We start from the raw sequence: 13742 nt of genomic DNA on the forward strand, positions 1-13742 counted from the left end.
TCACCACTCTCATTTCTGTGTCAAACAGACTTAATGAAGACGACAAAGACCATGTCATAGTTTATCTTTGATTTTAATTTGACATTAATTACAGGATATACAAAGTGTTTCATTGAAACAAGAGTGTAACACTGGTGGGCGAAGCCCTCTTTGCTCCTGAGGTCCAGAGATGGTTGACGTACTCTCTAACCAAGACGAGCATATACAACAGTTTGTGAATACGGGAGGGGGGGGGGGTTGTGTTCAGGGGCCGCCATTAAAAAAACAACAAACAGACCGCTGCGGCCCTCTCTCTAGGATTTCCACGTGTAACAGTTTTCTCAGAATCAGAGCGGGAAAATTCAGTCGATCAAACGGAGACGAACGGAAGAAGCTTAAAGTCGCGTTAAAGCAAATTCAATATCGTCAAATTCACCAGTTTTGGGTTTATCGTTTTTGTTTGACAGCTCCAATTCATCAAAAAAGTTAAAACAAAGCATATATACAGTTGAACTCAGTAGATATATATACACATATATGTACATACAATATTATAAATATAGTAAAATAGATTAAATTACATTGATTTTATGGTTTCTCCATAAATAGATGTTGGACAACGACAGTTTGGTGATGTTTAAAGTTAGTGTCGGAAGCACGGCGCGCCGTCATGCGACGCGAGCGCGAGACTCAACAGGAAGCAAGTCACCATCAAGCTTTCAAGTTCTTCAGTGTGAAACATTTTCCAAAAGCAGAAAAACTGTGACCAAACTGAGTAACACTCGCAATCTGGTGACAGACAGACGCTCTCCTCAGCGTTTGGTCGTCAGTAGCAAAGAGCACGACTGACTGTCTAGTTTTAAAGTTATTTGTTTTTGTTGCAAGTTTTACAGGTAAATTACAACCACCAGATGTGGTCAAATTCAAGGTATTCTCTCATAAAGAAAAACAGTTTCAGTTTCCCTCCCTGCCCTTAAACACAGAAGGGTGGAACTGACGGCTTAGCAGCCTCCAGGTTTTTTTTTTTTTTTTTTTAACGCAGTAGTGTCGTCGCTGCACACACGATTCCAACAGGACCTTCAGCAGGTTTTTAAAGAATAAATACAGTTTGACAAGAGTCCTGTTGTGAGATACTCTGCAGCTCCCAGTGTTGGGCTCAAAAAGGCAGGTTCTGTTGACCTGTATGTGTTAACAAGGAAAGCTGACACTACAAGCAAGGTCACAAAGCCTTGGTACAAACACTGAGCAGGTGGCGTGGTAGGCCTTGCCTGTGAAAACTGACAAATCTGTTTTTGTTTTTTTACAACTGTGCTAAACTGTAAGTGCTCTCAATTTACAAAGATGCTTTACAAAGAAAGTTTTTTTTTGGCAAAGTTGAAGAAGGATAAAAAAAAAAAAAAAACGCACAACAAAAAAAAAAAACAGATGAAACAAATGATGGAAGGAACGTAATTGTCCTTAAGGAGGATAAACATTCAAATCTGTTGCCTCTTCTGTCAAAAGATGCACGTACCTCTCTCAGTTAAGACCAGATCTGAGGTCAAAGCCACACTCGTGCACGTAACACCGTACCTGAGTGTGAGCTGCGTGGTGAACTCTAAGACTATGAGGCACCTTCATATTATTTGTTTTCAGCTGTACCAAAAAGAGAGTAAAAACGCGCAAAAAAAGACGTAAAAAAACGATACGATAAAAAGAGAGACGAAAAAACACAAACGAGTAAAACACCATCTTCGTGGCCTATAACAGCAAACTGTACAAAGTTTCAATACATTCTCTTGGAATGGCAATGGTCTGTTGCTCAGGAAGTCAGAGCTGAGCAGCAAATGAGTTCTTGTCTTTTTCTTAATTTACATGACTCTTTTTTTTTTTTCGATCTTTGCGTGGTGGTCGGCGTCTTCTCGCTTCCGTCCCGGCTGTGGCACGGGGGGGAGCTTTAGTGTCCGTTGTCATGTGTGTCTGCGTTGACTGTGGCGTTATGGATCCAGTCCATGATGATGAGGGTCATGCTGCCGATCATGACCACGAGGCCGCACAGAAGGAAAGCAGTGGCCTAAAGAGAGAGAGAGAGAGAGAGAGAGAGAGAGACAGTATGAGCTGATGTGTCCCATCAGTCTGTCCGGCTTTTAGCGTACGTTTAAAACAACTCCTTACCCCGATCTTTTGCACAGACTTCATGGACTCCTTCTTCACCAGTTTGATGTAGAAAGCCGAGGGCAGGATGAAGATGAGCATAGCAGCAGCAGATGCACCTGTGAGCAGAAGGAAAATCCAAACTTTAGTCACAACATTTTTTTGTATTTTGAGTTTGTCTTTTTTTCATGGAATTAACACAGAGCGAGACACTCACCAATGAAGCCAAAGATGTCCCTGATGGTGGGGACAAAGATGACCAGGGCGTTGGTGCATCCCAGCAGGACCACGGTGATGATGATGTGGCGGATCCAGCTGAATTCCTTGGAACTGGACAGGTGATGGTTAATGGAGGTGCGGATCTACAAAGAGAGACAGAGAGGTTAGCTGACACTTGTGGCCACATTATACTTCTCCGACTGCGTAATGCGTTATCCAACTGCGTCACCACGGAGACGCCTCGAACCTTCATACTTCTGCGTCGTGGATGGATACGCGCTGCAATTACCCGCCCGATCAGTAGGGGTCGCTGCGCAAGGTTGTTGTGTTTTGGCTACAGTGAGCAATGGTGTCCGAGAGAGAAAGGGGGAGAAAGACTGTTGTTGTTGAAACAGTGGCCGTTTCTCACTTTTCTGTGTCACGGAATGCAGTTTTAAGATAATTTGAGGCGAGATATTGGCCATTTAGTCTCAACATGTGCTGTGTGTATTAAGATATGACGTATTTATAGTTTGACAGCGACGTTGTCGGCGGTGATCAGCTCCACCTCTGTGAGCCGGCACAGAGCAGTGTTAGCTCGGCCTGTCCTCAGGACCAATCGCAGCTCTTGCCGTCTCCGTTGTCCCTTGACAGAGTGACGGACACTTAAAAAATATCGTGTCGACGCAGAGCACTTTACGCAGGAGTATAAATTGGGCTTTATACGGGACAGTTCTGATTCTGTGTGGACGAGGCCTGAGATCTTTGACACTTACAGGGAACAGCACCACGGGAACGGTGAGGGTGACGGCGGACAGGACAGCCAGACGGACGACCAGCAGGAGCACGTCGGACTTGTAGACTTTGGAGTAGGTGTGCAGCAGCTCGGGCTCCACGTGAACTGCGGAGGGAGACGGGAGACGCCATTTAGAGAGGAAGCACTTGGCGAGCAAAACAGGTAAAACCAGTCGAGATGAACATGTCGCGGTCTAATGCAGATTCCACAGAAACGGGAAACAAAAATCATGACTGTGTATGTGTGTGTTTGTACTTGGGGGGGAAAGGTGCCATTAAAGTGAGACTCGAGATCTCTTCCGTTAGATTAGCTGCTCGTGTTTAAACACCGCAGTGTTTAGTGTGATCGGCTTCACTTTTTGCCTTTTTCCAAACGTCACAATGATTTCTCAATCCCTACACACCCTTTGCTCAAAACTATTTGCAGAGCTTTGTCCTGTCATGACGACTGAGGAAGTGCGCAGTCGTGTTCTTGTATAACCAGTTAGTTGTTCCAAGAACACTTTTCTATACTCAGATGTTCCAGCCACGGCAAACAGGAACACAAACATGCTGGCACACTTGTCAGTTCTGCATCAGGTGGGTTTTTTCACAGTCTTACATAACAGTCCTGGCCTGTCCTTGATATTTTGTGTATCTGTATCTAATGAATACTTGCAGGCTTGTCCTCTTAACTCTGGGTCAATGACCTGAGGCCAATGACTGCTTGTTACACCCACACTGGTGTTGTTAACCCGTTGTTGCTTTGAAGTTTGTTACTATACAGTTCTGTTTTTTCCTCAAAATGACACAATTGGGTTCCCCTTCCCCAGACTCACTATTGAAAGTCAGGTATCCGAAAAGTCCGGCGAGCAGATACATGATGAACATGGCCAGGAAGGACACGTTGGCGACACCCTGCATCTTTCTACGGGAACGACTGTTTAAAAGAGAGAGAGAAAATGTTGCATTGAGACACAATAATCACATCAATTCTAAAGTTGCGAGGATTAAATTTAATAAGACCACAGCCGGATAAAAGAAAGTCGTGCACTCACTCTTTGAGCTCCTCGTACATGGGCAGAATAGCCGGGTGGCAAACGAAGGCGAAGGTCAGGATGGGAACGGCGTAGACGGTCTGGACGCGGAGAAAAAAAAAACATGACAAAATGAATAAGATTGACCAAGTTTCGATTCCAAACAATCTCATTCTCTGCACTTTCAACGCGTCAAAGAACTTCACCTGTGAGTTGTAGACAAAGTATTTGGGCGTGCAGGCGTCCTCGCTGTAGTCCACAGCGGTGGAGTTTAGTTGGGGCAAGCTCGAGTTCAGCAACTTGCTGAAGGTTTCGTTCAGAGCGTTGATGTCCTCGGGCAGAGGGCACGGGATCTGGAACTTTTTGATGATCACCTGGAGGACAGATGAAGAGATTGTAGATGTGAACATTGTGTGCTGACATTTAGAAACTCTAGTGTCAGGAATCAGTATGTGCTTGTAAAAAGATGCCAAAGTTGGCGTCACTTTGTTGTGTTATACTTTAAATGTTCAACAATGAATTCCCAGTGTTCCATGTGGGAAGGAAGGGGAGCTGTGGAAAAGTTGAACTGTGCTCTCTGACTAAGACGTCTCTGGAACAGCAGTCTGCTTCATGTGCCAATATGTGTGTGTGTGTGTGTGCGTGTGTGTGTTTGACTCACCACAATCAGGAAAAACACCATGCAGAGCAGGGACAGACCACTGGTGTAACCAAGGTAACCTGGGGGAGGAGAGGAGGACGAGGGAGGCAACACATGAGCGACTGTTCTTATGATATGCTTCCACTTTAAAGCTGTGGAATGCTCTCTATGAGTCATTGAACGTGTTCAGAAGACGCAGGCACAGCTCTTACCTAAGTTCTTGAGCAGAGAAAGTGGCAGGATGATGATGAATGACACCAGCAGCACCAGGTAGTCTCCGTTAGTGTACCATTCTCTGTAACACAGCAAAGAACCACGTGTCAGTGACAACCAGCCATTGATTAAAGTCATAAAAACAATACTAATTCAATCTATAAGAAGTGTATATAATTGGTACACTCTTAGAAATAAAAGTGCTAAGTAGAACCATATAAGCTTCTTCGGCTTGTCCTCGGGAGAACCCTTTTTGGCTCCAGGTGGAAACGAAAGGGCTTTTAAAGGGTTCTCTGGATCTAAATAGTCCTGACTAGAACCATTAGTGTTACCAAGAACCCTCAGAAGCAAATGGTTCCAGGTAGAACACTCTTAGAAATAAAAGTGCTAAGTAGAACCACATAAGGTTCTTCGGCTTGTCCTCATAGGAGAACCTTTTTTGGCTCCAGGTAGAATCTTTTTTAAAAAAGGTTCCACCTGGAACAGCCAAAAAGGCACCAAGAACCCTTTTAAAACCCTTTATTCAGGAAAGGGGTTTTAAAGGGTTCTCTGGATCAAAATGGTTCTTACTGGAACCATTAGTGTTACCAAGAACCCTTGAAAGCAACTTTTGCTGCTTTTCAGAAGCAAATGGTTCCAGGTAGAACCTCAGCCCTTGCAGAAGAACCCTTTTGGAACCCTTATCTCTCAGAGTGCAGTAGAAGGAGGAGGAGACGTTAAAAGAACAGTCTTGACACATCCTGTGTGGTCTTCCTTCTCTCAGTGACTGCATAGCTCACAGATGTTGCATCATTCACAAACTAAGCCGAAGAGCTCGTCTCGCGCTCCGTCTCGACGCGGCAACCGGCCCCATCTTCTAAAAGGGCTCTTTGAAGAGATCGGGCGGGTAATTGCATCGCATATCCGTCCACGACGCAGAAGTATGAAGGTTCTTTTAAAATCCCTCCCCCGCTACAACAGAGAGACTTCTCCGACAAGCAGCACTTGTGGAACCCAAGTCCTGACTCTACAAACACGTCCGCTTGGAACGAGTAAACGAAACGTCCTTGCACAACTGCTTTATAAACATTTTCATTGCCACAGATCGGTCTTTACCGAAACACGATCGATTGTTCTTTGGCCCAGAGCCGATCGAGGCGGATCAGACCGGATCCTTGGCACACAGATAGAGTCATTTATTTCACTCTGTGTTCAAGTGACACAACCTCTATCTGTGTCGAGATTCTCACATACCGGATGATATTTTCTCAGAGAACAACAGCGTAATGCTAGTGTCGACTTTGTTTACAGCTTTTGTCAGCGCCTGAAGGTGATCAAATATGTTTGCTGGGATTAGATAGATTAGATTTGGTTACTCACTGGTTGTCGGGTCCCACAAAATTCAGAATGACGATGGGCAGCTCGTATTTGACGATGTAGAGGTAGCTTGACATGGCTAGAAAAGACAATAAAACATGATTAGGACGTCCATGGAAGAACACAATGCTTAAAGAATGACTCTTGTGTTTCTACTGGAAGTTACTCCACATTCCAAAAACAAAGCTTGGCAATAGATTTTTTTTTTTTTTCACCTCCAATGTTCTGCATGGTAATGGAGAAGGATGCGGCGAGTTTCCCCGGCAACCCGAAGGCTTTGTAGCCCAGCTGCTCGTACACAAGTGCGCCTGTGGAGAACAAACAACAAAAAGAATTAAAAATGAAAAAAAAACAAAGAAGACACTGTAGAACAGGGGTTCTCAACGTTTTGACACCTGAGGGCCAATTTAGGAACCCAACATTGGACTGAGGGCCGCCAAAAGAAAAAAAACCAGAAAGAAATCCCATTTGTAATCATTTTAATGACCAGATTGCAGTTCCATAGTTTAGCGTTAAGTAATATAAGCGTTAATATAATGTAATGTAAAGGCGCCATATGTAAGAATGTGGTCAAAAACGGTTACTACATTCAAATTCAAATACCGAGGTCTTTTAGGTTTGGTTTTCAGACGTAACTGGCAACCCGTGGTTGCTCGGCAGCTGAGACTCTACTGACGGCAATGATTGGTAGACGGCGGTAGGTGGCGCCACATGCCAAAACATGATTTCAAAACATAAACATGATTTGCAGTCTGCAAAATATTTTTTTTAATGCAAATATTTTGTCAGTACTGTTGTTGTTGGTGAGTTCAGTTTGTTATATGAACATTATTCCTGAGTCTCTGTGACATATTAGGAGGATTTTATGGCCAGTTGATTTAGATTTATTACACAATGCACCTTTAAGTAATATAAGCGTTAATATAATGTAATTTAAGCATTAATACAAAATAATAGCTTTACAATTTACTGGGGAATTACCCAGTATTTTGGCCATTGTTCTTACCTTCTAATTACAGGTTAATACCAAGTAACACATTTCTGTTACCATATATTTACTAGCTACCTGCTTATTACTAGTTTATAAATCAATAATACACTAAAATTCACCATATAGAAACCAGGTAAATACCCAGTATTTTTGTTTACACTTATTGGTCTGTATCCAGTAATGTCCAATAAACATTTAACAAGCTTAGTAGCTCCTGGATTAAAACTATCAACTGTAATTCATTGCGTGCCGCCATTGGCTCCCGGGCCGCACATTGAAAATCAATGCTGTAGAAGATTATATACACGGCTGTTTCAGATACGCACCTCCTTCATTGGCCGTCTTCAACAGCAAGTGGACAGAATACAAGGAGAAGATGGCGACAGCCACGAGGAGAATCCTGTAAACAGAGGCCAAAATAAAGACAAATGTTATTTTCCTCAGCCTCAGGCAGGACAAGAGGATTTGTGACCCGAGTGCACTTTGTCACGACATTCTGTGAGCGGGAGAATCGTCTGCAACGTTGTCCCTGTAAGGGATGATCTTAGCGCCCTTGTGATGCTGCAGCACCAGCACTATTAATAGTGCGGGTCATTTAAGACCTGCTCTGTAAAGACACACCGTTTCCTCTGACTGTCCAGCTGCTTAAAGCCTTTGACGTGCCCTACCTGCCTCTGACATCACAACTGTTCATCTGTTATCGCGTTATACACTGTGGGATCAACAAATATATGCTTTGGAGTCCCTCTTGTTTGATGTCAATAGACTTTTTGAAGTGCAAACACACTGTGCGACATTGTCTTAATCTGCGATAGGGAGCAACTATACACGCATACACACTATATCAGCAACGCAGCAGCCACTCGCTGTTTGTAATCTCACTTCCTGCAGTTGTCGGGCTCAGATTGGTCAAATGGCTGCTGACAGCAAAGCAGCTTCATGATCACCGTGTTGTGAGCTCTCCTTACATAACGCTGGCCCAAAGCAGCCGGATTAACTCGGCTAAGCTGCTTCTCCCGTCACTCCTCAAACAGACGTGCAACTGTCATTAGGTGGCAGGGCAAGTCATTCAAGTGCATCTTTGACTTTTGAAAAAAAAAAACCACTGTGTTGTATCTATAATTGATTTTTCTACGTTTGACAGAGAACGCTGTTGAGGTGGTCGTCAAACCTCTTGTGCATGACCTAAGGAGAAGTGGCCTCTTATTTCACCTCACGACATCAATCTCCTTATTTGCTTACACCTAAAATGGCGCAATGTAGGAAAATATCACAAATCCAGGGTCTAATTTAAATAGGTTACACTGTATAACCAGTAGAGGGAGCTCAGTGAACTACAGCAAACCTGATTGTGAGGCAGTAGGCATTTATAAACCTTCAACCTCCTGTGCAGTCTTACCTCAGGGTACACACACACACACACACACACACCACAGGCCGGAAAAACCGCCCTGTATCTAAACAGCACAAGGCTTTGATGCAACAAAACCACACCTCTCCTCTGCTGTGGCTTAGGTGTGACACAAGAACTCATCTGTTGTCAAAAGCTGACTTTCCCTTTGTGACTTTGATGTCATCCTGCATTATTGCACCGTGAAGAAGGACGAATAATTAGAAACTTACACAAAGAGAGCAATGCCAGTGTTGGCCATAGCGTAGGACAGACCCAGGATGCCGCTGCCCATGATGGCGTTGCCCAGGTTGAAGACGGACATGCCAAAGGAAGCATTGCCCTGATGCTGTGGAGAAAACCAGAGCGTGTTAGGGAACGGCAAAGCCTGTGTTTACAGGAGAGGAATGAAGTGGAGTGACAGAGGAGCGCTTACGTATTCGGTCTCATACTTCTTCTTTCCCAGGTTGTTTTCGGGCAGGAATTTTTGGTTCTCCGGATCCGAGCTTTGGTTTTTTAAAAGGGAAGTAGAAAAGAATTTAAAGACATGAACACCGGCGGTGTTTGGAGTGTGTGTGTGTGTGTGCGAACATAAACAAGTACTGCAGTTGTTCCTCACCAGTCCAGAGGGGTTTTCTTGTCCTGGTAGATGCTGTCTTCATCTTGACCCTGGTTCAGATACTCCATCTCCGTTCTGGTACCGGTCTCATTCATGCTGCAGAAAAATCACACATCACATTTAGTTATATATATATACTTCATCTTCTTTGTTGTTTTAAGGGTGTTTAACATGTGTAATGTTGCATTACTGCCTCATGTGACATCCCGATTTTTTTTGTATCATTGGTATGTGTGGTATTTTCTCACAATGTGCGTCTGATTGTGGTATTGTTGTCCTGATAGGTGGCCTCCGTGTCTTCATGTGGACACTGGTTCAGATACTTCACCTCTTTTCAAACACTTCTGGTACCAGTCTCAGTCATCTCATTCATCGTCTTTTATTATTATTATTATTATTATTATTATAATATGCTTTTTTTCCTTGTCATGTGTTCGCACTTTGTGTCATATAAATGTAATTCTTCATCTTACTCCTTCCCCCCCTCCTCTTCTTTTCCCTTATTATTACAAATTGAACGCATTCCTGCTGTCTGCGTCATGCCCGCCCACTCCAGCCAGTCGAGCTGTGCGCGTTCACGCGTTCCCTCAGAATAATCAATATTATGGCCTCCATGCCCGCGCAGCTGGTCATGTGACTCGCATTTTTGCAGGGAGGGAGGGGGGAGTGAGTGACGCACCGGCAGCAGTGGAAAAATACCAGACCGGCATCTCCAACACTGTCAGGCGCTGAATGACAAAAAAAAAAAAAAAAAAAACTCAGAAAACGCCGCAGACTTTGCGCACGTTTTCCTTCTAAACCTAGAAAAACGGGATGAAAACGTGCGTCTTTTTTTATTTCTCACAAAACACATACGGTTTTGTTTCCATAATAAAATGAAGCCACTTGAACCAGACTTGTCATTTAACATTTAACATGTAATACCAACAATCATTAAGTTTGTGCGCACATGTGCGTCCTCCCTGAAAAAAAAAGGCGCAGTGACTCCAGGTGGCGTTTAGTGACATTATATCCATGACCGGCTCCAATGGAAACAAAGGCACGTGTTGTCCCTTTATGGGCATGGCCCCTCCATTTTGCGCAGAGCGCAGAGAGAGCGCTCAAATTCAGTCTGGTGGTTCTGATTAAAGCCACATTCTCTAATAGACTCAGGGATATTTTGGAATGGAGACATTAGTGTTGACTCTTGCTCTGGCACAGTGACAGTTGTTCTACCAACCTCCAAACATGAGAGCAGCACTGCAGCACCACACTCATCATATATTTATTTAGACCAGGACTGACCTGGTTACAAATAAAGCCTCGGGTCACTCTAACATTTCAGACTCTTAAAATAAACATCGCATGTGGTCGGACATAGAAATAAGAGGCAACACCTTTCTTTTAAATGAAGTGATATTCAGAATTCAAAGCAAATGAGCACAGACAGTGAGATCATGGATGATTACGCACACGTCGCGTCTACACCCAATGATCACTGACTGACTGAAAGTGGAGCAAATGCCGGCAGTCTTACCTTTCAGAGATGAGGCACGAGCCCTGTAAAATCCTTCCACTGGTTAGAAAAATGAATGAAAAGATGTCCAGAGGATTTCTTCACAACAGAGTCGCTGATCCTTCACTGGATTTCGTTTAAATGTGAATAATAATAATAATAATAATAATAAAAATCTGTTATCAGAGTCAAAAACACTGAAACCGTTCAAGTAGCAAATAAACAAACAAAGGAAGCTGAAGCAAAAGAGGAATTAAATGTTGTCACTATAATAAAGGCAGTTTCACCAGAGAAGTGGCGCACTCTAATACAACTCGCTGATCTGCTTCAGGAGGGATGGAGACTCACCCTTTTAAAGATGAGCGTTGCATCAGCTCAGACGGAGGGGGAGGGGGAGAGAGAGCGAGGAGGGGGAGGAGTTAGCAGCAGGAGGCGTGGCGGATTTTTTCACTCCCCCCTCCTTTTACTTTTTTTTTACCCCAGCACAGCCGTGGGTTTGTGTACAAACAGAGGAGCGACCTAGAGAGTGGAGTGGAAACCTACGGACACTGTACTACAGAGCAGCACTGTACTCTCAGTCAATCAGCGGGTTAAACCACACACGCACGCACGCGCGCGCGCGCGCGCGCGCACACACACACACACACACACACACACACACACACACACACAGTCAATGAGCAATCAGCTGCCTTATGATAAAGGATCTGATACTGGTGAAGTCCCCAGTGATCAACATTAAGTCAGAGTCATCAGAAAGTGTGAGCCTGACTTTGGAGACAGTATTGTGTTCATTTAGTTAATTGATGAAAGCGTATGTTTACAATGTAATATATGAACGCTTTAAAGGAGTGAACTGACGACTTTGAGCAGTAAAGGAATGTGGTATCATGGACCTTTGATGTTATTATAAAGGACACCATACATCTTTGATAGAGCTTTGATGTCTTTGATAGCTGCGAATATTCACATATTTAGAAAAAAAGGTTACTGTCAAAACTCTAAACCAGTCGTCTACACGTTGGAACATCAAATTCATATTTCCATGTCTTGTTGATTGTTGATGTACAGCAAATGTGCAAAACCTTTACATGACTCTTCCGTGCTTTGGTGACTCAGCAATAGAAACGTACATACGATAACAAGTTTGTTTCTACATGAAGTCTAGTCCCAGTGTTGGAGTTTAAGTCAGAGTCATCAAAATCTGACTTGAGTCAAAGGGTGAATTCCAATTCCTTGCTTAACCCTCAATCTTAACCCTCAATCTCAAAAATGCGCGCTCCCTCTAGTGCAAGTGCTGTCCCGATTCTCAGAAAAATTAAGTTGAGGGGCAAGTTTAAGGGCTGTATCGCCCTCAATATTGAGATTTTCCGAGACCACCCTTGGGAGCAAGGGCTACCCAGAATGCATTGCATGTTTTCACATAACAAAGATGGTGTGAAAGCAGCGAAACGAGTGCGCTACAAATTAAGTATTGTCTTTGTTAATAGAGATATAAAAATGATGAAAACCATTGTATTATCTTAGTTTAGGCCCATATTATGGATTATTTAGGTCATTGTTGCGTCACATTTATTTTTATTTTATGATCTTTTGTCAATAGCTGGCCAGTGCGGACAAGCGATTTTGCTATGGTTTACTTTTCAATAAGCTGTGGTGTGAGGTAACTGTCAGCTGAATATGTCCGTGGTTGTGGTATTTGTATGAGTATCATCTTATAACTAACTGACAATCTAATAACTTGACTGACAAACGGATCGTAATAAATAATCGTGACGTAAATGTGTTCTTCTTCTTCTTTTTCGGAGTTGACAGACTGGACGCAGCTTTCGTGTTATTCTGCCCCCTACAGTCTGAAGACGTATCTGCATTTAAGGGGTGTCCCATTTCTAAGTGACAAAATAACCCTCAACACTTGGTTTTGAGGGCCAGTAAAGATTAAGGGTTGAGCTTGAGGGTTAAGATTTAGGGTTAAGATAGGAATTGGAATTGGCCAAAAGTCTAGTCCCAAATATTCAGAAGTCACCAAAGAAAAGTTCAGTGTAGGCCTCAGTGTTCAAGTCCCCAAATAAAAGTCCCAAGTCCCAAAGTGATCAATAAATTGATTCAAGTAGAAGTGAAATATTCAGCATTTAAAGTCTGAGTTTAAGTCATCAAAGAAAAGACTGATGGAGTCCACGTCTAGTCCCTAGTGTCTGCCAAGAACTGCGTGCCTTCCCACAGGAAGGAGGAACATGAAGTGTGTGTGTACAATGTTTGATTTCAAACACGTGAATTAGTCAGATCTTCGACTTTTAAGTCTGAATCAAGTCTGGTTTAAGTCCAAGTCATGAACTGCAGGATTCTGACGCCACATTATTCCAGCTGGATGTACATGTCTCTAATGTGTGTATTTATTTCGTTCATATGAGTAATATCAAATTTTTTTTTAAAACTGAAGTACAGTATTTCCCAAGAGTTTGAGGCAAAACGTCCTACAAAGTGTTGGCATGTGAGATAGAGTTTTATTTGCGTTCTGAGTGATAGCAGAAGTCAGGGTGTGGTGTGGTTACCTTTTGTGCCTCTCAAATGAACCACTACCATCACCCTTGTTTCCTCTCTTGACCCCAAAAGCGCCACAGTGAGTCAAAACAAATGTCATGTTGACGAGCACGTGTCGACTGTGTGAATAATTCATGTAGTTCTGCTTCGAGTAATGTGATCTCACATGTGGCTGTTGTTTGATCCCGGCAAATGGCTTTAATGTTTTGATCTATAACCCTTAGCTAAGTGCACTTGAAACTAAATTATGATGCTGCTGTGGTGGAAAAGGCCCAGTGTGTAAAAATGAAGGTGAAATCATTTTCACATGGCAGAAATTGAAGATAAACATAACATTTAAAAAAAAAGAAGAAAAAATTATGTTTTGTTGCTGTTA

At 43.1% G+C, this 13742-nt stretch overlaps 1 protein-coding gene across 1 annotated transcript; it reads right to left on the reverse strand.

Moving 5' to 3' along the window:
- Positions 1 to 54: 54 nt before the first annotated feature.
- On the reverse strand, positions 55 to 11138 carry slc38a2 (solute carrier family 38 member 2). Its single transcript, XM_083906974.1, has 16 exons — positions 10847 to 11138; positions 9331 to 9426; positions 9148 to 9217; positions 8945 to 9060; positions 7648 to 7721; positions 6546 to 6638; positions 6334 to 6409; positions 4974 to 5056; positions 4783 to 4841; positions 4328 to 4495; positions 4143 to 4222; positions 3924 to 4024; positions 3087 to 3211; positions 2330 to 2474; positions 2134 to 2231; positions 55 to 2032 (listed from the first exon to the last, which is right to left on the reverse strand). Exons 2-16 carry the CDS (start codon positions 9423 to 9425, stop codon positions 1916 to 1918), a joined length of 1500 nt encoding a protein of 499 aa, XP_083763100.1. The 5' UTR covers position 9426; positions 10847 to 11138; the 3' UTR covers positions 55 to 1915.
- Positions 11139 to 13742: the final 2604 nt, after the last annotated feature.

The sequence above is a fragment of the Microchirus variegatus genome (genome assembly GCF_963457635.1).
Source record: "Microchirus variegatus genome assembly, chromosome: 20".
NCBI lineage: Eukaryota > Metazoa > Chordata > Actinopteri > Pleuronectiformes > Soleidae > Microchirus > Microchirus variegatus.